This window comes from Anticarsia gemmatalis, chromosome 2, assembly GCF_050436995.1.
Source record: "Anticarsia gemmatalis isolate Benzon Research Colony breed Stoneville strain chromosome 2, ilAntGemm2 primary, whole genome shotgun sequence".
Taxonomy (NCBI): domain Eukaryota; kingdom Metazoa; phylum Arthropoda; class Insecta; order Lepidoptera; family Erebidae; genus Anticarsia; species Anticarsia gemmatalis.
In genome coordinates, this window is record NC_134746.1 from 7218366 (window position 1) to 7245415 (window position 27050).

The window sequence follows — 27050 nt, forward strand, 5'->3', positions numbered from 1 at the left end:
TTAATATCTTGTAAATCATAGCTACGAGTCATATCGCTTTAAATAGTGTATATGTAAAACAAGTTTGAACTGCTAAGACTAAAATCCCGGCGAAGAGCAATATTTACATGAAACCTACGCTTGGAATCATGACAAATAGCGAGTTCAGGACACTAGGTAGTGAGAACTGCCAAGTACGGGAATGTAAGCTGACACATCTGTTTGTGTTTTACAGCTAGGATTATCACTTCAGGTAAGTGATAATCCTAGCTGTAAAACACAAACTTGAAGTGCTAACTAGTAAATATAAAAGAGACTTAAACGTAACACAGTCAAAGAAGAATTTCTCAAAAATTGCAATAAATATATTCAATATATCCTTCAATTCAGCCATTTTGTATTAAATGTCAAAAACACATTTCTTAGGAATACGCCAGATTTCGGTTCGGATCTAACGGTAAGTTTTCTGAATACAATGTTCCAGTGTGTAACAAAAATAATAAAAACAAAATGAAAAAAATTACTTGGACCTTTTGCATGAACCTTTAAGGTGTCTGTTTATAAATTTTTCGTTAACTCTTCCAACTATCCTATTAAAATAAGCAAAGACAGAATAATGTTATGGCCTAAACATTTGTTTGTCGAGAGCAGCAGCGTTTCAAAAGAGAACTTGGCTGCTTCACATTTGACGTAATGTAAGTTTACAGTGCTAGTATCTAGTTCAGAAATAGCCTCAGTAAATATTAGATATTGTTTAGAAAAGCCGATCTCACAGCGTGACATTGATAAAATCTGGAGCAAAAACATTAGGCTCGAGTATTCTTGGATCGCTCTGAATAATTACATCAGCGTTTTATGTAAAGTTGATTCATTGTTTGATATTAAACGTGGACTCTGGGACAGAATACAGCAGGTGTTGTAAGACATGAGGATGACAAGTAAGAGAACAAGATAATCCTGATATTATGATAGCATAGTTTGTTAGGTTTATTATCATAGTCGTCACTATGTTTATTTTGATGTTAAGACTATTTTAAGCGTGTTGAATTATAATATACTATAGTTATTGCAAATGTTGTGTGCACCTACAATAAATTTTTGAGTAAGCTACACATTTTTATGATTTAAATGTTTTATTCTACAGCGTGTTTTCTTTTGTATTTTCATAGGTGTAACTTATTTTCTAGTAATTATTTCTAATCATGAGCATACGTGCCTCAAGTGTCCTATAGACCTATTTACGAAATATTCAGTTGCCCAACGGTAAATGTTTTGCGATATAATATTATTGGTAATGTATAAAAGCGACCAGCAAGAGTTTACAGGAAGAATATCAACATGGCTTCCTCGACCAAGTTCGTCGCTTTCGCGGCTTTAGTGCTGCTCTTAAACGTGAGTTATTTACCTTATTAATTTATTAACATCCAATATTTTATTTGAAAACTTATTTTTTTAATGAGTACAAATGGCCACCAACAAAAGAAAAAATCTGACTTATATATTTTTTGTTTTGGTGTCAGCTGTTCATAAAAATATTTAGTCACAAACAATACTTTAAAGTACTTATTTTACCTTTGGTTAAGAAAAGAGGCTTCTAAAGTAATTTTACGACTGCCTAGATACATAATGTTCACATACAAAATTTTTCCAAGTGTTTCACGATTTCTATCAAAGAAAAACATTGCATCAGATAAAATTATTATAATGTTTGAACAAAACTTTTGTCTTTCAAATACAGAATGTTTGTTTTAACTTCTTCGGAGAGATTGTGAGATCTTCTTGTGATAAGATAAATACCCTAACTGAAAGCAAGAAAAATATTAATATTTATTTTTCTGCTGGTTAGTTCATTTTTATTTACATTTCTACATTCAAGTTGTTGTTTATGCTCTTATTTTATTTCTATCCGAGAACAAAAATAAGCATACTCCAGCTCTACAAATCACTTTAATATTCAATTAAATAGCAACTTGTATTGAATTTCTCGTAGATGCACTGGGCAGCGTGCCAGTTCTACCCCGGCTATGGCGGATACGGCTATCCCGGGTACTACGGAGGCCGGTACGATGACGACAATGACCTGGACACCATTCTCCCCATCCTGATCCTGGCTCTCTGCGGACGAGGAGGTTTCGGAGGATTCGGAGGTTACAATGGCGGCGGTTGCGGGTGTGGCTGCGGAGGCTGCGGCGGCTGTGGACGTTGCTAACCTCATATTTCTTAAAATGCCATACTCCATTTTTATTGAAATAGAAAAGAGAACATAAACCTGTTTTGTCTGTTGTACCTCTTTAAAAAAAGTAATGCCAAATGTCTTTTAATAGAATCAAGAGTCAATATTATTTATTTTAAATGTTTTGATTCGTGTTTGTTTCAGGAAAATGTAAATTGTAAAAAATATAACAGTGAATTTTATGATTGGGATTTTATTTTAACAAAAAATATATTTTAAGGAGTAACCTTTACTTAACCAAAAACATTTAAAGCTATTGCCTGTTAAAAACACATACACGATAACGATGACGGCAATATTATGACGATATTGATGCGTAACTTATTTTATCAGTTACTCTATGTACAAACAATGTTATCGTGTTAGAATTGCATTATACAAAACTTACACTTTCGACTGATAAGAGGTTTGAGATACGGCACGTCGTGTGCCAATCATTTTAAGAATTTAATATTTTGCACAACAGTTCGTAAGAAACTTGCAAACGGTTAATAAAACGAAGAATGGCAATGTAACATCACCATTTCTTTATAATCTATGGTTAAGTATAAAACGATATGTGTATAAAAGGAACCACGTACACTAACACACATAAAAGTTGCACTAAACTAAAATGTATCTGAGATACTTTATACTGTTAAGCGTTTTTACGCTAAATGTAAGTCTCTAATTTTCATAAGAATGTATTATATATATATATATATATTTCATAATAACTAAACTAAATTAGTATATTTATCTCATACGTAAAAATTGTGTTTACAGAATTGCTACAGCCCAAATCGACAACCAAGATTAGCCACAATAAAAAATGCTAGTCCTAAACCGCAAGAACTGGTTATCCCCGCTAGATATAAAGTCAAAAATACTAAGACGACCCTCGATCCTAAATTAACAGGAAATGTATTATCAGACGACTTTCCCGAAGTAGAATATCCGAGCAACATCATGGAGTCTTCAAAACCTTTTTATATGAGCTTGAATCCTTTCTCCCAAGACGTAAAAACAAGTTTCAAGTCCCTTGCTCCAGGAACAACTAAGACCCCTACGATAGTCGTTAATTTGAAATCGAAAGAGAAAAATAATACAGGCACATCTCAATCACAAAAAGTGACTGCAAGTGAATCTGTTGCAGAACTAATTGAAAATAAGGGAATAAACGCAACAATTGTCGAAGGGCAAAATATGGACAAGCAGTTTACAAATTGTTCATCTCAACTTACAGAGTCAGATGAAATGGAATACGTGGTCGAGCTTATTGATGATCTGGACGAATTCCTCGCAAGCATAGCTGAGGTAGAGACAGAGTTTATTGACATGGCTAATTCTACACACGCAATGTTTGACAGTGAATGTCCGGACGAATGCTCAACAATAACTTCGGATGTGACGATGAAAAACAATGCTTCGGATACTGAATTGAATCAAACTAGTTTGCATAAAGAACCACCAAGCCCTGTATTCGTCAGGCCACAGGATTCTTCGACAAATGTCACTACAAAATCAAATGAAGGCATGACAGATACAACTTTTTGTAGTGATACGCCAGATGATTTGACTAGCATTGATAAAATTGGCAAAGTCAGCGGCAGTTCCTGAATATAAACAGTTTCCGTAACAATATTGTTCGTAACGGTTCTATAGTTCTGTTAGATGATAAAAAATAGCTGTAAAATTAGTGTCTTTTTATCAAACCAGTATAATAATACAAGTTATTTATTGTACCTACGATCAGTCATGCATACTTGAATCGTAATAAGTATTTCAAGGACAATCTACGTTTTATAGTACCGTTATAATCATCTGTTGATATTTGTTATGTTATTATAAGTAGGCGATTGTTATTTATATTTAATTAAATAAATATCGAACTGAAATAAATGAGTCCAATAAAAATGTTGTCTTACTTTACGTTGTTGCACGACGTTGAGGCGATTGTAATACTCAAAAATGTTTACCTGAAAAAAAGCAAAAAATTACATTAATTATGAATTTCTAAATCAAACATTGGCAATAATATTTGATAATCTAGGTATTTTATTATGATAAAATTGATATATAATAGGAATATTTTTCTAACAAGCAAAACAGAAGTGTCACGTAATTACATGTGGATCGATCGGAACTGATAATAATTTAACTTTATAAACACTGTGCGGCCGAAATTGTTAAATAATTCCCTGAAATGGGATTTCGTGAAAAGGTGGCTTTGGTACTGGTGACTATTGTTATCAATCAGGTAAGAAACTAAATTCATATGTGTTATAGTGTTTAAAATAAAAATTGTGGAGTTTTAAATATTAGACAAAGTTATTTGTTGTAGAAAACGGCGGAAGATTGTGATCAAGTCATAATAATAATATATTTATTCATTAAAAATACCTATAATAAAACTAGTTCTAACAAAAAATCCCTACGTTTATTTCAGTTAACAATCACTCATTGTATGCCGAGTACGTCAAGAAAATCCTCACTAAAGCGTTATCTCGACAGCTTTAAACAGACAAAAACTTGTCCAAAGTCACCTTCACTAACGAGAGGGATCAAAACACCGAAATCCGTATTCACAAAAAACAAAAATGTTGTCCTTAACAAAAACGCTCCGAAGAAATCATCATACAAGATGTATAATTTTCCTGACATTGAATATCCACTTGACACTTCTGCTAAAGACCCTTTTTATATGGGAACGAATTTGAATACTTTTCGGATGCCGGATAAAAGAGCTCCTTGTGCCCAATCTCAGGCTGTTAGCGATTTGAAGAAAGAAATGAGAATGAAACGAAAATTGAACAGGTATACTAATATTGAAAATGTCCGAGCGGAAAGTGAAAAACCTTTCACGACAGCATTCACATCTGGGTCTGAGCCAATATGGATGCAGAGCCCAGGTATGTTTCCAGAAGTGCAATACCCTGTTTCTGCGATGGAAACGTGGATACCACATTATTGGAACTCTCCTATATTTACCCAAAATGAACCACCGTTTGACTACCCCGAAATTCCTGCGTCAAAAGCATTGGGAAGTTTCACATGTAGACCCTATAAGAAACAGGTGAAATCTAAAACCCAGCAGTATTTTGATCAGATGGAGATTCTTAAAGCAAAAATGAAGGGTTCTAAGCCCCAACCTGATCTAAATAACTCCGCTAACAATGCCAGCAGCACCAACACTGAAGCAATAAATTCAGGTAAGATTTATTACTTTGAATTTTTTATTCCTGTTCTTTAATTTCATTGCAGATTTTATATAATTTACCCTTTTTTATTCAGATACAAACTCACAGAATACTTCGTCTCCTGAAACGATCGCGAACGAACCAAATCAAGAAACATCTCCAAATGAAAACAGTCAATCAGAAGCAAATCTCCCTGATCATGTAAGCGAAACAGTACCAGCTATTTCTGAAGAAGAACCTTTGTTACCTCAAACACCTTTACCAAATCCAACTAAAGATGTGTGCCCTGTATATGATTACAACAACACGAATATCGAAGATGTAATCCAGCCTAATGAAGTAACACCAAATACAGAAAGCACTTCAGATCCTATAAATTCAACAAATATGCCAACTGTCACATCCGACACACCATCACCAGCTGAAGATAATTCTATTCCAGACGCAACTGGACCTATGAACGTCCAATTACCACTACCTACAACTAGCACAGGAGATAATGTACCAGCTAATATACCTATGGATGTAATCAAACAGCTGATGCCAACTGATAAGAACTCATACATGCCAGTCATTGTTTTACCGGTTGATGATTCTAGTAACACTATACAGCTGCCTAATGTGGAAACAAACTCAGATACGCCCGTTATCGTGTTTATTCCGTCAAGAAAACCCCAAACGTGTACTGGAACTGTGACTGATAATACTCCACCTGCACCATCTGGAATTGAAACTGTCCCTTCTTCGACCGACAATGACTCTAATAGTCTTGATACCAATGTGCCTACTACTCCTGACTTGACTGCAGTGGAACCATTGATTCCGATTAATTCTCCACCTACTGATATATCAGAAATAGACCCCCTATTACCAGACGTTCAAGACCTACCAAGTACTACAGAACCAAACGGTGGCACTGACGAAACTCCTGCTTCAGACGGAACCGCTCAAAATAATCCCGTTGACGAAGTTCCACAAGAATTAACACCAATAACATCTCCGAATGTTGAACCACCTGTACCAGTCGATATAAGTGATATTCCATCAATAGTTCCTACCGATAATTTACCCTCAGATAATCCTCTACCCGTCAACTTAAATGACGGTTTGCCGTTAACCCCAGACACGTCTACAATTACGGAAGAACTACCAAGCGGTCCTGACACACCCAAAGAATTGACACCAATAGATGGAGTCAATACAAATCCACTCCCAATTGGCAATATGGACCCTACAGGTGTCACTAATGACATAGTCCCAACTCTAAATAATGGCGATGAGTCTTCACCAGTTAGTGATAACGTACTTCCAGAAAATCCAATTCCACTAAATGATTTCACTGAAGGGGTTATACCTGAAGAGAATATTGATATCCGAGATGTAACAGGATCTGATAAAATAAAAGATAGCGGACTTGTACCAGATACGAGTGATGTGATGAACAACTTGCCGACTGATGTCACTGAAGATGATTTTCTAACACCTGTGAGTATGATACCAATAAGTGGTTCTCCTACAGATATAACCAACGTGGATCCCACTCTACCACTAGCAGAAACGATATTAGCAAATCAAGCAACAGGCGTAGTTGGGGATAAAGTGACGCCAGATGTGGCTACGGATAATTTATCTTTAGATAATCTTCCTACACAAGGTGCTATAGAAAGTATACCTATCTTTGGAGACATGCTAGATACTCAGGATCTTGATAATACTCTAAAGATTCTGCCAAAACGAACAAATGAGGATACTTTTTGCCCTCCACCTGAGGCAACTCCATTAAACAATACAAATGAAGAAGAAATTTCATCGGAAGAAGATTTCCTGATGTTAGACACGCCGATTTCAAATATAGTGCAAGTTAAACCAAGTTTCCCGACAGGATCAATAGCACATGATGTTTCAACATCGAATGAAAAAACACATGACTTACAGTCAAGTGATGTGAATCATCCAGATGATGAAATGGTTTATCTCACAGAGCACGTTTATACTTTACCAGAAGCAATGGAACTCCGTAACGATTCAGTTACTGATATTTGTGTAGATAATCCCTCTATACCCACAGCTAAAGAACATCTAGAAACGCTTACTACTGAAGACACGAGGTATGCTGAACCAGCAGCATTATTAGTTCTTGATAAACAAAACCGTAATAACACTGATGAAAACATACAGTCAAAAGCACATGAAGAAGTAACAGAAGAACTTCAATCGGATATTATTCATAGTGATCAAGTAATTCCTGCACACAAATACACTCCGATTTCTATCAGTACTGAAGATGAGAAATTGTATGTGGGAAACACAGAACTAGAAACTTCTACTGGTGATGTTGACAAGGATGTTTTACATAGAGTTTCATTAGAAAGAGCCCAATCAGACACGAGTATCTTTACTTATGACTTAGACAAGATCGAGCAGGTAGAACCACTTCTACTAGAAGATGAAAGAGACATATCCAAATCAAATCTCGACAATGGCCCTCATACAGCTGTCCTAGAACTATCTATAACTGACACAGCAGTAAAAGATACTGAGCACAGAGACATGCTGAATAATACACCCTCAACTATTGACACGGATAAACCAGACGCCTCAACTTCTGAATTAAGAACTAAGGAATCTGTTGAAAGCGAAAGACCACTAGATGACTTAGTACAAGACAACATACCGCAGGAAAAGACAATTGAAGGCAAAGATTTTGTTCCTCTTCATAATGACAAAGTAACTTCATTAATAGATAAAGCTATAAAGAAGTCTACAGAAGGAAAGACTAACACGAAAGAAGAACTGTTTCTCCCCAAAGATTTGTCAAACGCTGAACTAAGAGACTTAATCAAATATCTCTACGCTGTTGTATAATTAAAAGAACAAGTGAAAAATTATTTATTATAGTTGTAAATTGCAATCGCTAGAATAGTTAATTTAATAAATTATGTTATTTAATTTGCTGTTTTAATAACCTTAGATAATACTATTTATAATATTAGCATAGCATAAACGTTACGAAGACTTATTCGAAGCATGTTTTTCTTAATCCTGAGCAATTACTTAAGGTTGCTTTGTATTATATCATATTTTTATATCGTTTTTTTAGTATTGCAATAGATTTTTGCTGCTAATTGAATGGCAGCAATAATTCAAAATGTTATAAAGATACCATTTATTTCTATGCCAATGTTTATTTAGAATTTAAACAGACTCGGATCGTATTGTTATATTTTTCTTTTTAAAGAAAATCACAGATTGTAACCAGCCATTTTCATAGCGAATACCGTCCGACCTTCACAGATCAATTAGTGTAACTAAGCGTAACCAATGTTTAGATTTGTTCTAAGATTTAAATAGTTAATACTGTTTATTCATAGGTATTTGAAAGATTTTCCACTATTTAGCCACGGAATATTCCAATAAGTCAACAATGACATGTTGTCTACTGTCTGACATAACGAAAAGAGATGTCTAAACTATTACACTAAGCCGATATTCTTCTATTGCATTTATCCCTAAAGCCTTAAGATAAGTACAGCAGGAGTATAAAACAGTACAAAGAATAGTCCTATAAAATGATCAGTTTAGTGCCGCCATTACACATGGACACGCCTCTTAACGCCATCAAAATAACAATGTACAGACATATTAGCCGTCAAGTCAGCGCTTACTTCGCTAAACCGAGCGTTAAGTAGCGCTTAACACTACTTTTAAAAGATTATGCATCCTGTTGACTTAGTAACTTAGTACTTAGTTGGTTTCACTTGAGCTTAAATGTTCTGATGCATTTAAATGGCATCATTAAGTGCCATGTCATGTGAATAAATTCAAAATTCACTTTCTTTACACTAGACATAAATGTGTTATTAAGTCTGCTCGCGTAAAGAAAGTATTTTTGTTAGTTTGTAGAACAGGAACTTGCAAAAATGTATGAAACTAGCTGACCCGCGTTACTCCGCTCGCGTATAAAGATATTCCCAATAGTCCTTTCCAGCCGCTTAGGGGGGATTATAAAAAAGAAGAGGTACTTACTACTTATTTATTTCTTTAACTATACATCCGATAGTGATTCTATAAACATCGTTGCCGTGGTTGAGCATTTTAAACGTAACGGACATTAAGAGAGACTTTCGCATTAACGATTTTAGTATGATACGGATACTTAGTTCTAAGATATGTTCGTAATTAGAATATCGACTAGAATTATTGCTAATAGCTAAAGCAATTCGAAAAGTAGGCGTATAATTAAACATAGATTATTCAAACGAGAAACAACTGAGTTGTCTGTGCAGTTAATTGATCAGAATATTCACTTCATTAACGAGCATTCTCTGTTGGCTTGTAATGCTACGTAATTTCAAAGTAACAAATCATTCTGAGGTAAGTAGGAGGTGGATTTAATGGCAAAAGTGATGTAGGTTTACATTGCAGTGCGATTAGCATTGTTCACATGATAATAACTAAGGATAGAGAACACGATTTTAGGATTAGAAAGGATTTGTCCTAGTCTAGAAGACAAATTCAATCATTCCAATGCCATACTGAAGTAAGATTTTATAAAAAGTTGTGTCAGTCGCATGAATGCTGTCTATCAATTTCAACGCTTGCCAGATAACATTGTGGTAGAGAACAATACTATATTTTGTATATCAACTGTACAAAGTGATATAAAAAGCAGTAATTATTGGTGCGGATGAACCGGTTGGAGTGACAGTGCGAGGCGGCCTTGCGCGATTACATCACGGTGTCATATCGACAGGCGCGCGAGGCGGCGCCGGTCGCGCTCCACGGCGCAGGCGCGGCCCGGCGCGTGCGCATCTCACGCTCCACTGCCTACATTGAGATCATATTTTAATACGTATTTTTTGTAAGTTTAAAAACATAAAGGAAGAAGAAAACAAAGAATGATTTCCTTGGCAATTTACACAAATGATGAGATTCAATACTTCCTAGAGAATCTCCACTGGAATCCGTTTATTTCAGGCTGATGTGCTCTTCGTTTTTCTTTACTTTGAAATCAATAGCATTTATAACTTCAATCACTGTTGTACGAGTTCGATGGATGAACTCGAACGAAAGTACAAACATTTCACAATAAAGGATTAATATAATCTCTTGAGAGTACTTCAAACAAACACTCGGCCAATAAATAACATTCTAAATATAGAAGTGAATTGATCAAGTCGAGATCACGTGCGCGCACGCAACATCCCGCGCTTCGCTGGACCGCCCTTTGTCTCACCAATATTGTCATCCGATTGTCTTTGTTCCACTAATTGAATCGAGTAACTAGAGTCGTAAAACTTGTAACAAATTCTGTGGAATACAAAGGGCTATTGTTTTTAGTGTCGAGATGGGTCCAGAGGTTAGAGGCTGGGTAGACAGAGGTGCAACACTGTTATTGTTTTAGATACTATACACTACTATACAGACGAAAACATCCCGTCTGTCGCTGACTAGAGGTAGACACAACTTATGTTATGTCATCAGTTTCTAGGTATTGTTATCAATGCTTTTCAGACAGACAATTCCATAATCATATCCACAAAACCCAGCTCGTATTTAATACAAAAACTGAAATTCACAAAGAAATCTCTAGTCATTAACAATGTCGTCTTACAAAACTATGTAAATTCACATAAATTACGACTCTTTTAAAAATAGTAGAAAATATTTTATTGCCGGGCACTAACGTAACATAATTTCATTATTCTTGATGCCACTTTGTAGTCTTTATAAACCTGTCTTATAAAGATGAATTGCATTATGTACTCATGACTCAGACATTTGAAACATAGCACATTTATTATAACTCAGTAGGTACATTATCATCATCACGATGTCAGCGGTCAACATTCATTATTCATTTCGCAGGTAATAAATATTCATAACAATCGAAAACCCCTATAATAATATTCAGAGCAAAATATACTTGTACCTCGTTACAATCAAAGTAAAAGTAGAACACGTAAGTTAATTACTAAACTGTATAATTAATTTCATTAATGTACAAAGTGGTAATCTGTCGCAAGTGTTTATCATAACATGATATAGTCGATTATGTGGATTGGCACGCGGCCCGCTTTGTGGCAATGCGGGGATCCTGTTTGTACAATCCCACAGTATTATGCTAAGTATGGCGGCAAATAACCGTCAGAAATTGATTTTGCTTGTATATGTCTATGTTCATCTCTTTAATTATTCTAACCTCAAAACAGCACAGAGGATGTACAGCCCAGTTTCCCTTCCCTTTGTACGCGAGTTGTTTACGATACAAGAGAAATATGTTACAAGCCGCATAGAGGCCTATTGACCAAACAACTATTTATCATTAAGTTTCCTCCTTTACACTTAAAATAACTCGCACGTAATTATGTTTCTCTTTGTATTGTGTCGTAGATGCTGGCCAGCGAGATAATATGCTGTATACTGTGAATATAAATACTAACAATTATGCCAGCCTTGTAAATTATATCCGATTGCGAATTAATATTTTGTTATAAGTAGAATTAACAACAAATGCGCCTATGTAAAATATTAGAGGCCAAATAAGTCTGACCATATATTTTATCTGCATTACCTTACTGATATAAAATGACACGCTAATACGACTTTAATATAAGCCTGCTCAAAGTTACGTAATCAACATCAACCTTTGATCCAACGAATACTTATATTTTCGTCAATGTGTTTTCAATTACTTGTACAAGACATAACTTCAAAGTATTGGCAACCCAATAAGGTAAATGTCAAAGTGAGTACGAACAAATATTTATTTTTATAGCTGCCTGCGGGTCACGGGGGACATTTTATAAAAAGTTGTAAGAGTAACTTACACATAGACGGCAAACGTCTTAAAATATTATTTTAGGCTTACGTATGCTTACTTTATCCTCACACTTGCCGAACTTTTAAAAAGCAACAATAATACGAGTTAGACAGCGCTATAGTGCTAGATTAAACTGCTATTTAAAATGTATAAGTCTATACGTTTCTTGAGGGCATGCAAAGTCCCCAACCGGCACTTAGCATGCGTGGTGGACTCAAAGACTAAACCCCGCCTTCGTTCGGCAGGAGAGACCCTTGCCCAGCAGTGGGACATAAAAAGCCTATTGCTTCTATATATTTAAATTAGGTGAAATAAAACCTTTTGATGCAGTTTTGAAACGACTCACAAAGTCATACAAAAGTCAGAACAATATCCCGTAACCGTGAACAGAGCCAAGTAACCTAAAACCGGGCAACATAGTCAATGAACTTTAGTGAATGAGTACAATAAATCGTGTTTGTATGCTGTTTATTATGACGTCGCTTTTGTCCATAGTCAACAGAACCTTTATGTCAACGGGTGCACGTAACAAACGATGCCCCTGACATGTGCGTGGCTATATTTTAACTTTAAAACAAAATGTAAAATCCCACTAATATTGTTAATGCAAGAGTTTGTAAGTAAAGATGCATGGATGTATGTATGTTTATTATTTTAAGAAAACGCACGGATTTTAATAAAATTTAATACACTGATAGCTTATAATTTGGATTATTATACATAAAGGATATTTTTTACCTCCGGGAAAAATACTCGCGGGTGAAGTCCCGGGCAGAACGTCGTAAAATATGTACGCATTCTTAAAACAATGAATAAGTTTGTGAAAATTTAAAAAAGAAGAAGTAAAAAAAGCAATGTTTTTCTGAATAAGATAGATAGCAGTGTTCGTGTGTTTTTGTAGCATGATGTGTGTAAAGGTAGACTATAGGACATAACGTCATCGCAAGGTTAAACATCTAATATTTATTTCTAGAAATAATTACTGCAGGTACTTGCGAATTGACGTTAAAACCGCCAAGTTTTTAATTTACTTCAAGTGAAATAAATAAATCTAATTCAATTTCCTGCATGCAATGTATAATAAAATCCGGCAATACATAAACAACGTTAATAATACTTCAATAATAATCAATAAATCACAATATGTACCAGCCCTAGTTGTCCAGGGCGGTCGCATTGTTGTCTAACGACGTCAGATAAGGGACAATTATCCGTCGCCCACGAACACAATCGACACAACACTACAATGTAGGTATCCGCATTTTTAACTACCTTGTAGATCGTAAAGATAGTTCTGTATTAAGTACTAGCTGACTCGCGCAACTTCGCTTGCGTCACATAAGACAGAATGGGTCAAAATTTTCCCCGTTTTTGTAACATTTTTTACTGGTACTCTGCTCCTATTGGTCGTAGCGTGATGATATATAACCCATAGCCTTTCTCGATAAATGAACTATCTAACACTGAAATAATTTTTCAAATCGGACCAGTAGTTCTTGAGATTAGCGCGTTCAAACAAACAAACTCTACAGCTTTATAATATTAGTATAGATTAGTATAGATTACGCCCGTTGTCTCTGCCCGGGAGGTTCCCACGCCGTCGCCTCCATTCTTTAGTTCCCATTCATCATAATAATGTAATTGTGGAAAAACACCTCTGGTAGTACACGTAGTAGAGATAAACGTAGGTTTTTGTTTGATATATGTTTAGTAGATACATTCAGATAATATCTGATGTTGTTTCTTTAATATAAAGATATGAAATTTTTATAACACATATCGAAAGAAGAGCAAAATTGACTATACGTAATCCCGTCTCAATAGTCTAGTAATTATAAGTTCTTAATTACTCCAACAGCACTTACTTTGATCACTTCAAGTAAACACCAATTATCTCCACAAGCCTTAAAAACAATACAGCAATTCCATCTGACAATGGTCGTTGTACATTCAACATAAATCTTCATTAGTGCCCGTATCAGACATGGCGAGCGGCCCTTTTACTCTGACCGAATTTATCGGCCGCCCGTTCATTGGCTATAACTATACCACTCGGGTATTATTCCCGCTTACGTATGCCACACACCACATAAAATGTGGTCTCGTAAAACTTAGAATAGCCGTAAAAGTCTTCATGTTAGCGGTGTATTAAAATTATCGTCAGGTGAGGTGAGACACTACCGAAGTTGGATAAACTAGTACAAAACATATTTAAGAAGAGTTATAGCAAAATATCGTCGTGCCATCTTGGGTATTTTGCAAGAAAACGGCAAGGAGACCTTTGTTACACCAGTGATACACAAAATAGAGCAAAAATCCTAAAGGACAGTCTAATCCCCATATATTTAGCGCCAAAATAGACGATTATTTTGACGGCACATGATAGTTAAGTGAGAGTCATGCAGATCAAAACAATAAGCCGATTGCACAAAGCTTGAAGTCGGTAATGACACCCGCATAATGCCATGCAGTGTTGCTTGGTGACCACTTTCACAATGCACCAGAATGCGACGACCAATAAAAATGTATGTTAATGATATCAACCGTGCACTGCCGTTAGTACAGAGATAAATTACACACAACTTTGTTACAGTTTAAAGATAAAAAAAAGGACACGTTTTTCGTTCAACTGGCATAAAATGATTCGTTACTGCATTTTTTAATTCGTACCGTATCGTCGATGAAGTACCTAGTGGACTGGACTATGACTTAAAATTATTCAGGATCATCACATGCTCTTCTGACTACTTAGACGAACATTTTTAAAAGGAGTTAGTTATGCAGAGCTAGCTATTACCAGAGATGGTCATCTTTAAAAGGAGTTAGTTATGCAGAACTAGCTATTTCCAGGCGTGCGTGGAATTTGAAATGTCTCCTCTTAGAGGAGTTACGTTTTTCTGAATCCTTTCTTATTCCTCTTTTACTCATGTCAAAGATTCTTCACGTTACATTTCGTTCCCAGATTTTGCTAGTACATAGACCCCTTGAGCTTTCTCTTTTACATAAACAGAGACAAAAGAAGATAAAAAATAAATAAAAAATGCTGTAACACGCTCTACATAACTAATGTCGTCGATGCTGTAATGATTGTGATAGTCTAGTGCGCCAGTTCATACGTAGGTACGTAGATTAGTCATGCAATGATAGGTAACGCACTCAACTGCGACTGGATACCACTCATACGACCATCTGGTTCATAGGATATATTGTAGATTATGAGTATTTACCTACTTCATTGTGTACAATACAGATATTTTTTTTGAGCCCATTATTCTGCCGTCGTAAATCTAAACACAGTAACTTCCAAATATGCGTTTTGAGAAAAACGCGGTTGAAGTTTAATGGTTAATTTTTGCTCTCATGAAGATACTAATTATTGTATATTATTTCATGCAACTTTTAATGTTAGTATATAGTTAAATCTTTGATTCTGTATATATATATCTAGTATATTATTATTGTATAAATAATAAAATTAGATAATGTGTTTTAAGCTAGGGTAATAATATAATATATTTTTCTTTTTTAAGTTACAACACGGTAACTCAACAGTTACTGTGTTGTAACCAAGTTTTACCTATTACTGTGTTGTAACTTAGTAAAGATATTAACATTAGGGGAATTACGACACAGTAAGTATGTACATACTGTGTTATAACTATGTTTCTTAGAAATACATATAAAATCAGTGATACAGTAAATGAGATACTGTGATTTATTCAAGTATTTGTTGTTTATCTTTGAACAATATTTTATACGCAATCACAGTAACTGAAGAAGCCGTGTTATAATCAAGCAAAAAAAAAAAAAAAAATCTATTCACGTTAAAAAAACACAGTTAGTAGTGAGATACTGTTATTTAATTTAAAATAACACAGATACTGTATTTTTTGTTAATTTAAATGTTTTTTTTGTAAAAATACTGTGTTTTTATTTAATGTATTTCGGTAACTATCCATCGTACAAACAAACCGAAAACTTTCTCAAATAGCCCGCGGTCTCCTGATTCCAAAGAACTAAACAAACTATAAACACAGTAACTTAAGTTACTGTGTTTACATTTACGACGGCAGTATTGTCCTACTGCATGGCAAGGATCTCCCCCCGAACGAGGGAAAGGGGTTAGGCTTTGAGTCCACCACGCTGGCCAAGTGCGGGTTGGGGACTTTGCATGCCCTCAATAAAAGTTTTAGGCATGCAATACACACATAATTTCGAAAAGTCATTGGGCGTGTTGGGGTTCAAACCTGCAACCGCTTGCGTGGGAGGTGCCATCTTAAACCACTCGGCTAGCACTGCAACAGAGCTAACTAGTAAAAATGGATGATGACGTTTTTTTTTTGAATCCGTCATTTAGTTGTATACGAATGAAAATAATCAAGCTAATATGTTACAATTAGTAATCAGAGACAGTTAAAAATATGAGTATTCATTACTTTGGTGATAAGTAATCGATTGTCATTTGGCGAGCTCCTCTGATTGAACATATGGTGCAATTGTTCAAAACTCGCTCGGGACCAATATTTGTGTAATTAAAATGAATGTTTGTATTGATTCTGAAAGTTACTTAATTCAAAATATGCTCCTATTTTCGTGTATTTATGTATGTTAGTTGCCTGGTTACCACTGGCAGTCAATTAAGTTTGCAACAACTTTAGACCAATAAGGCTCTCCATACAAGTCTACTTTTCAAATCAATATTTCAAACATATATCCTGCCCTGTCCAAATAACTCAATCGAAAGTTATTACAGAAAATTGCGGACTGTCGGCACAGGAAATTGCCTCATACACCTCTTGCTAAAGGTGACCAGCAAAAAAAACATTCAAAATCGCAAGCTCTTTTTGTCTATGCTACTTGACAATTCAACAAAAAGTATGATCGCTTTTAGCTTCATTTGTTCGTTATTAACACGGTTAATTGGATTAATTATACGTATATAATACCGATCTATTTCACAGTCTCGTGTCATTAAAGCACGTTGTTTTATGTCAAACAAATATCACGGGCCACGGCCCATATAAAGAGAACCTTGAGTGCTGATTTTATCTTTTTATTGTACTAAATCCTCAGCTCTTTTGACAGTTTAGCAAGACCCTTGACATTTCAAGTGATCACTTCTAATCAGCTGACAGTCAGTCTCCGTACAACGATTCTATAAGAATGCTTGTTTACTCAACCATAAATATTATAATTAACTCATAAAGGTAATTTCACTTTTACAGACCGCTCCAACGAACAGAGGTTTTAATCTAAAACCCGTTTTAAAACTTTAATTAACTGCCAACGAAAAAGTATGTACACATTTAAATCTTTTCGGCTTATCTGATAATTTGATATAGGGCCCATTTTGTTGTAATTAACTTTTACTAAAGTGAGAATAATTGGATAAGACATATTAAGCTGGTTAAACTGAAGGTAACACAGATCCTGAACTTGTTTGTTGTGAATTACAATATTAATATTTATAGTTATCGTAGGAAACATAGTCTTGTTTTATTTAAGAAAATACATATCTTTAAAGGCACTCAGCGAAAAGAAAAGTAAAATGTTTTCAAATCAAGAACAAGAAAGCGCGGGATCAGCGTAGATCAACATGAAATTTAAATTACGAAACTGGCGGTTTGTTGTCTGTTCCTCGGAGTAGTATAGGCATTCCTTCAATTGGTGGGCCCTGTTGACCTTTGGTCCGAATTGTCACGGGCGTCACGGCTGTAGAGATCAGCTAGCATGATGCAAGGCGCAGTGGCACGGGGGCGGCGTGGGCGCGAGGTCGCTTGCACAACTGCACCGCTACCTCTTGACGGGAGAAGTTTCGTTCGGTAATTATTTGTACCGACTTAAAAATAAAACATGATCTTTGCATCGGAAATCAATCGAATTGTGCCGAATACGACGCGACGCGACGGTGCAATCACTGATACATCAGAAAAAATCCTAGACTATTTGAGTAACCCTGCGCGGCTTAAGGATTTGTATAGGACTAACTTACCAAACAACATTTCCGAAGCATTGAGAAAATATACCTTACTCATACGACTACTTTGCTACTTTACTTAAATACACTTAACTTTTGTTCGAAACTAACCCACTGCGACATTCAAATGGCATACAAAATTAAGTGCAAGTACAGTACTGCATTCTATGGCCTACCTGCCCGTTCATTTTGCAACCGACTTAGGTCAAACAGGTGAACATTGTTGACTGGTTCTATGCAGTTAGATGCAGCGTTAGCCCAAATATGGGTGTGTTACGTCAAAACGTAGGCAGTACGTAGGCAGTTTCTTTATTCTTTACGTTTTAGAACATCAATCAAAGTCGTGTATGCTTCCTGGATATCTGACGTTTGTCTGATTTGCTTATAACAGTTGTAGGTCAAGCGGTTATGACGAATTCATGTGATTTTGACCACGAATTTGGAGGTCACAAATGTAGAATTAAAGAAGAATGAAACTTAAAAATGAGTGTCGTTATGCTTTGCTAAAATAAATAAGATCTATATTTGACTGTCGTATTTAATGTATGGTTTATTGCCGATAAAGGTACTTGTAATTTACTTTAAGGTTGTAAGTAAGGTCATTATAAAATTCATAGGCGATTTGGAACTTCATATATTTTTCCCAGGGCCACGGCCACGGTTACACGGAACTATTTATGTAATAATTACGTACTTAATTAACGTAACAAAAATACCAACATGGAAGCTACATGTTATTTCGAGTAAATAACATAAAATAAGGACATTCTCATGTATAATTAAGTCATTAACATATGTGCATTAATGGCCGCCATGTTTCCATAGTTTAATGATAATATGAAGCTGACAATAAGAACAGAAGCGGTAGTGCATCGTCGCAAGAAAAGGATTTTATGGTTACCTTTATGGTGAACCATAATATACTCATTATAATAAAACTATGAACTTTAAGTAGTTGAATATTCTTCCATAATGCGTTAATCGAATAATTTCAGCACCATTTATTTGTTAACTCTCTCTCTCTTTTTGAGGTAGAGTAAATGAGTTTTCCGATCATCTATATATATATAGGATCCCATTCTCCTTAACACGCCTTTTTGTCGTACCTCTTTGATATGACTGCTGTGGTAAATTCATTTCCCGATCAAAGCAATAATAATTTCAATAATTAAAATTAATCATTAAAGTATTTAAATTCTGAAACTTTTTGAACATCATGTCCATCTGATTATACTCGTACGTATAATCAGTCTAGGACTTAAGAGTAATGTACTTTCAAACGCACAATTTAAATTTTCAGTCAGATTAAATTTTCTTTAGCAAAATCCTGATGCTTGTAACATAAACACGACAGTTTCTTAACATCTGTGTACAAACAGTACCAAATGCTTAGTCCCTTGAATAATTTTTGAAGGAGTCTGTCATCCTCGGGAACTTTCAAGTTACCAAAGTCACCTTGGAGCGCTTCGTCCTTTTAGTGGCAGTTTAATCACGGTGATGAATTAGCTATCTGTTAGCACCGAGTTTACTTAACACTACATTGTGTGTTTAGAGCCGTGATTGGGTAAGATTGTCTGGTTAAACAATTCATTTAATCCTTATTTATTTTTGAGATTAACTTCGACATTAAAACCTACAGCTGATATTTGTAAAATCCTTTTATCAAATTTAACAATACTGCTTGTGCCTTACGGAAGAATGAAACAAATTTCTTCCTCCTTATTTTTATAAACGCTTATCTATGATATTCTACGAAGTTTCCATAGACTATACGGACTCACTAATGGCGCGCATCACTCACGTCACATGGTTTTGACGTATTTTATGGCGGGAGCGCACCGCAACAAAAAAGGATTTAGCACATGATTACCTTATGATGTCGACGGGTACTACGTGAGCCTAATCACGCCTACGCGAACATTACAAATAAATTACTCTTATTAACGTCAGTACAGACGATGTTTATCGTTATTTAATGTCTAACAACTCTTCATATGCAATACTTCAAATAATACAATTTTCTCTAATGAAGAGAACTTGTTTTTCTGTCATTAATAAATGAATGCATGGTAGAAGACACAAAGGTTGTCTTAACATAAATAAGGTCAAGTAGAACTAAGTCATAGCTATACTCGGAGTTACATAGAATTTCATTTAGCGGAATTGTTTACATTTTATGAATGAACACTAGTATTAATTATAACGAACAGCATGATGCAGTGTTTCATTTTAGTACTGACTCACTTTTGCAAGTAGAAACACTGAAATAGGTGAAATAACATAAAGCGAACAGAATCCCTGCACTTTATACTTATCACAATAACCTAATGTCCTACTGATGACAACAAACAAAAAAATGATGAATCTATGCTGACCACCGCAAATTCCCGCTAAAATAAAAAAAAAACGCAGAATGGCAAAAGAATTCTATATTCTTCCTAAAAGAAATAAATGCCCACGTAATCTAAAAGCCATATAGGGAATGTGGTACGTGTAGGAAAGAGGAAAATAATGTGGTTCGCATGAATGAACGCTTATGTCCTCAGCGTGGGCTCACGGTCAGAGTAACATTTGATTACAACAAACGATACGGGCCCGTGATACCCATCTATTATGTCTGTATTGTGTTTATCTCTAATGTGTTGTTCTCTACATAAAGTTTCCTCGTATAATCGGTATATAATTCTAGCTCGGAATGTCGTTAGGAGCTATTGTGGGTGCAAGGAATGCATCAAATTGCAAGGAGATTAGATTGTGATCGTTGGGATTACGACAGTGGCTTGACCTCATTTCGTGCTACCGTATCTCATTTAGTTATTTTCTGGAATCAAGGACAAGGGTGCTTCGACTATTTACTAAAACTTTCTCTATATATTTTAACACGTTTCCAGGGACACTGTTTTTGCTATACTTAACAGCGGTAGGTACGAGGCATTTTAACCATGACCGAAACCAGCCTTTCTTTCCGTGCCGCTCTGCTAGTGCGACATAGACGAGGTGTTAAAGAAAATCTTTTGAATAGTATCAATCTAAAGCCTTATTTGTTTGATTTCATTAAACATCCGCAATGAGGTCAATCAGGAGTAGCGTCAAAGCTGCAAAGTCGTTCACAATGGCCACATGCCGCGCATGAATGAGTCTCCGCGCGGGGTCACGGTTGATTGCGGCCTCAGCACCACGTACACACATGTAGGAGCCATGGAGCCCACTCTCACCGTTTAGATATTCGCTATGGTTCGTGAACAGTTGACTCTGTGGTTGATACTTGGAAATGATGACGGCATTAAGTGATTCAATTAAATGCGCTGGCAACACTCGACACTGGATATTTTCAATGCGAAAATTAAAAGGGACACCAATAATAATTAATAGCCACTGATGTTTTCTTGGTAATCTATTACTGTTTTACCGTTCAGTATGATTCTTCAAATGTGGTTTAGTCCTATGTTTCTCCTTCTTGTTGTTTTCATCATTAATATTGTATAACGGATATTGATGGAGCATTAGAAACAAATTTGTTTCTTATCGAACAACAAGCCCACACAACAGCCTTGTAGGACATTTGTCCAGACGTCATAAAACTTCCTAAATGTTCCAACTTGTGCTCAACTAAGCCCATATTCCATTCGTCATAAAATAAATCACTACAAATACCTTCAAACACATTCAGAAGTTAACCTACTGGTTCATATATTCCTTAAGTAATAAGTTGGTATCAAAGACCTTTTCCTATCGAATCAGTCCAACTGTAGATATCGAATTAAGCTTACAGACTTTCGCAACATTGAGACATTTTCTTTTTTATCTTTATCTGGCCACCTTGACTCAACGGTTGCGTGTACCGCACTGCCGGTGCGTGGGTTCATGACCATACAGCAACATTGTAGCTTTCGATATTACCAAATTGAATATGTAAACTCGTTTATAAATGGGGTTTACTGTGTTTGTCGTTTATTTTTGAAATAAAAACGCTGTAATTGTCTTTGGCATAAATGTTTCTTTCATATTTTATTAACTCGTACTGGCCACAAAAGACAAGAAAAATAAGGCAATAGTTTTAATTTCATACAGTTTAATTAAATGTCGGACGTCTAAGAACCACACGTAACCTTGTTCCCGAGAAACCGGGTAACAATACAGTTGCACTTAACACACTGACTTTGACACAGTTATTACAACAATATGTAAATGATTACAAACACGTATGTATATCACACAAGTACGACGATACTCGATGCAACTGATCAAACAAACCATAAGCAGAGTGAAAATTTAAAATATAAAATGTGGAGTAAAACCTAACGGAGTGCACAATATTGGAAACTGCGCGTTAATTAACTTTAGCCTGTTTAATATCCATAGAGGCTATTGGATTTTTGTTGAAAGTTTGTAAAAATATTCACTTCGTGGCGCATCCAGTTATTTTTGTTGACAATTATTGAAAAATTCCAGAATATGATCCAATTTTTATAGACAAGTCAAGCTCTAAAAATAATTCTGTGCAACGTGCATTTGCTTTAAGATAGCCATAGAAGGATTTTCGTATTTTGCAAACGTCAACATCATCTACGGCACATCAAGGAACCGACAAAAACATGTCTGGAATGAAATCATCACGAAATATTCAATATTTCACAATTCGTGATCCACGTTCATGTTCGCTACACTTGAAAGTGCGTAAACAGTAGTAGTAACACACATTCGCACAAACTATTACCTTTTCTTGCATCTAGTTAAAAAGGAAAGCAAGCAGTGTGTCGGGAAAGCGTGTTAATAATTACATATTGATGCTGAACACTTATTTAATTACACTTGCATATGCCACAACAGATGGAGCGGAAAATGGCCGGTGCTCGGAAAACTGTAGATAAGGCTGTATTTACATTGATTGCACGCATTCGTCGTAGTCAAATTGACCATAGTAATTTAAAAAACAATGAATTACTAGTATTCAGATCGTATTACTATTGTCTGGAAAGGAGTAAGCGACGATTGTAGATGTAAGTAAATCACGTCCTCTGAGAAGTATAAAATGTATGTCTTTTCCTGATGCTCATGCTTGTCACCACTACACTACAAGACTTCTGCAGCGGCTTTAAACAACAGAAAAAATCCGGAAGTCACTTTCTCTCTCTTATTTATAGTTACTATGAGGATACAGCGTGAAGCCGCCCATAGACATTAACAATTACGTAAACAAAGTTGTCTAACATCGCTATTTCCCGTTGTCCGGTGCATTGTTGCCGGCACAGTTTCGCACGCCCCACATAACCACGTGGAAAGCGACGTACATGGCGATTTCAAACATTAACATTGATAATTTTGTTGCATGAATGGACCGAGTGCGGCAGGAATGTCCATTGTCATATCTATCGTCACGCGTTGTTGTTGTTCAATTAGATTGTTTCAAATGGTTGTACAGTGAATTCATTATAGTTTTTAATTATATACGGTAATGCAAAATATCGTCAGTTCACGATAAACTAATCGGAACATAAGCCCCGCTACAAAATTCTTAACAGGCAAAGATACAGGCAAGGTCTAGTCATTAGACACATTTTTCTCAAACTACGAAGACGCTTGAACTAAATATCTAAATACTGGTGACCATTCATGGACTAACTGTGCCAAATACTTGTTGCAATAATAAATATATCGTATAAAACTGCATCAGAATTTTAATATGAACAAGCTACATAAACACCAAAAAATATCATATGTATTGAAATGATAACCTTTCGACCTCAACATGTCAGAATAACGGTACTATCGCTAAAAACGAAATGGTCCCGGGCTTTGAATTATGGACAGAAATAAAATATCGAATTACATATTCTATTTACGTAACAGATAACGAAGTTAAACGACAGTATATTATACATAGTGATAGTATTAACACTGTTCACCAAAACAGAACAATTTCTCTTGGGATTTAACCACGAATAACTTTACGTCTAGACATGAAAGTTATTAAAGAAAATAGACTAAATATCTATTGATGTAAACTTTGCGCAATCTACATTATGTCTACATATTTACTTGATTTACCCCCGGTTTCTGAGGTTACATTTAACGGTAGTTTATCTATTCAATAGCGTTAAAACTCATAAACAAAAACGATCTAGGATAGATAAACTACCGCTAAATGTAGTCAGAAACTGGGGGTTAAACCTTTGAAAGTGTTTGTGAAAAAAGTAAATTATATGGTCCACAGATTAATAAAGTTCGTTGCAAAAGCAATTTAAGCCGCAATCGGCTGATGACGTTTTTTGCTGATAAAGAAGCTCTTGGATATTATTAAGACCTTCATCTTGCGACTGTGACCGACGAATGTTGGCACAACTGTGTTTATTAAATACGTACTAACTTAAACTTTATTATTTTGTATCAGCTTTGTTCGGTACTCGTGTGGAATAAATATGAGTTTCTTTTCCGTGAATATATAATTTTACGACACACTGGTTTACGTCAAAATGCTGATTTAATAAGGATTAAATATAGTGACTATAGTATATGTTGTGTTGTTTATTAGAATATTAAGTAAATTACAAAATAATAAAATATACCTAATATAAGTTTGTGAGCAAGTATCGGATATTTAAATTAGTTCTAAAGGTACAGTTATTACTATTATTAATTTATTAAATGAAAGAACATTTTCGAACCTTCAAAAGCTATCGATAACTAGTTGTAGGGTGTTAGTTTCGCTTCAAAGTTTGGAAGACGGTCTGACTATTACCAGACTTACCATTGTTACAGCAGCTAAAACACAGGATTTTGGCAACAATAGCTAATGTGCGGAGGCCGCTACGTAAACCTAGACGGATGAATCACATTTAGTACGTAGTAAACACATATGAAACTACTACTATTTGCCTTAGTTAGTACAGTTGCAAACTAAACCTACGTCACTACACTAATTCACATTTTCAACACTGTTTCCACATTTTCGTATCTGGGGGCACGGAAGTGCCCCCGCAAGTCGAGCAAAAAAAAAGCGGCACGGCCGTAACATCCTTTTCTCGAAGCAATTCGGGCTATTTTTGACACCCCTATAATTTCGTTGTGGATAAAACAAGAAGCCTGGATTTTCAGCAACTAATCAGTCATTGTATATACACGGTATATTTAAAATTTCAGTCAATTTGAACCAGTAGTTTAAGAATGACAACTTGTTAAAATTTTGAATTTTGTCACTCACTGATTCACTGACTCACTGACTCACCGATCATCAAAAGTCTAAGGTACTTCTAGCAGACTTAGAAGCTTAAAATTTAGAATACAAATAGGGTTTAGTGTCTTAATCATGGGAAAAATTTAATATTTTCTAATTTCGGTCCAGTTTTCTAAATACACCAACTGCAACAATAACTTTGTAATCCCATATAAATGTATAAGATTACAAGGTTACATTTGCAGTTAATGAATTATTATTACTGTAGAAAATAAAATAAATAGGTGTAAATAGGTACCTACTATATGAGGCATAACGGGAGGGGGTAAAGGGTGGGTAAGGGTGTTTAGCCCATGAAACTGAACAACATTCCCATAAGAAAATATGTTGAATTATGAAAAAAAAAAGTCTTTCCATACAAATTGGACTTATGTTCGCTCTACAAAAAGAAGTGAGATGCCATCAAAAACATTCTGTAAAAACCTCAAGTCTCGCCGTAAAAAGTTGTGAGATCTATATAATACCAAGTCGATTAATCTATTTAGTCTCTACTTAAAGGACCTTCTGTCTTAGGTTATTACGTATGTTATTATCATGCCAATTTTATAAAAATACCTTTAAAACAAATAGATCGACTTGGTCATCGCAAGAAAACACAAATTCGCCATTATTAACATTTCAGGAGCATTAACTTCTTGTCGTGCTGTGTAGTGTGATACATACTAATAATCAAATCATGCGATGGCCAGGTCGGTCTATTTGTTTTAAAGGTATTTCTTTAAAATTGGCATGATAATAACATACGTAATAACCTAAGACAGAAGGTCCTTTAAGTAGAGACTAAATAGATTAATCGACTTGGTATTATATAGATCTCACAACTTTTTACGGCGAGACTTGAGGTTTTTACAGAATGTTTTTGATGGCATTACTTATAATGGTTATTGTCTGACGGCGTGCGTGTGACTAATCGAATGTCATACTTTGTGCGAATATGTGATATACAATATACATATTATTAAAAAATGTTATATGTAAAACAAGCGTTCCAGTCCTAAAATAAATTTAGTCGAGTTTAAAGAACCGACACTCACATACACCTGTTTTTTCTACGCTTAATTTTTGTCAATAACCGGTCCCCCAAGAAAAGAAAATAAACATTTAAATCACAGTGTATCTTATTTAAAAATAAACAAATGATATAATTACTTATTTAAATTATTCTGTATATATCAAGATCAAGATTAACAATATTCACCAAACGGGTTATTAACTTTGTATCCTCCAATGCTGTCGACTGTCGAAACTACAGAAACGTTAATTTGCAATTTAAATACATTCTTTAAATCGTGTCTGATAAATAGCCGCTTAATTATATTTAATTAAATCGTGCTTTTCTATTTTATAAAGGAGCTTAAACACTAAAATCTGTTGCATAAGTCACGTTGTTTTCTAGCCGCAACTCTCGCAGTGAAGCTAAGTCCTTTTAGACATAAATGAATGGATTTAATCAGAAGCGCCGCGGCCGCATACCGATCACCAGTAAACAGTACTATGTCATCCATATTCTACTATTTTTGTAGGCGATGTATTGTGTCTGCGTGTTTTTGCCGCTTGTTTTTTTTTTCATACGATAAAATCTATTGTAGAACTATTGAAATTGATTAATACAGTCGATATTGCAT

General features: G+C 35.2%; 3 protein-coding genes across 4 annotated transcripts in view; 2 read left to right on the plus strand and 1 right to left on the minus strand.

The window, feature by feature from the left end:
- The window catches only part of LOC142982211 (uncharacterized), a 120607-nt gene that overhangs the window by 83760 nt on the left and 9797 nt on the right, over window positions 1–27050 (minus strand). The window lies entirely within an intron of this gene.
- Window positions 1310–4120, plus strand: LOC142982238 (uncharacterized). 2 transcript variants are annotated; one of them, XM_076128656.1, is made up of 3 exons: window positions 1310–1371; window positions 1970–2870; window positions 2978–4120. In XM_076128656.1, exons 1-2 carry the CDS (start codon window positions 1318–1320, stop codon window positions 2186–2188), a joined length of 273 nt encoding a protein of 90 aa, XP_075984771.1. In that variant the 5' UTR covers window positions 1310–1317; the 3' UTR covers window positions 2189–2870; window positions 2978–4120. The 2 variants fall into 2 exon arrangements, with proteins under 2 accessions (XP_075984771.1, XP_075984763.1); XM_076128648.1 differs by lacking the exon at window positions 1310–1371 and having other exon boundaries at window positions 2692–2870; window positions 2978–4115.
- Window positions 4292–8334, plus strand: LOC142982201 (uncharacterized). Its single transcript, XM_076128600.1, has 3 exons — window positions 4292–4451; window positions 4641–5403; window positions 5486–8334. The coding sequence occupies exons 1-3, from the start codon at window positions 4398–4400 to the stop codon at window positions 8254–8256; spliced, it is 3588 nt and encodes a 1195-aa protein (XP_075984715.1). The 5' UTR covers window positions 4292–4397; the 3' UTR covers window positions 8257–8334.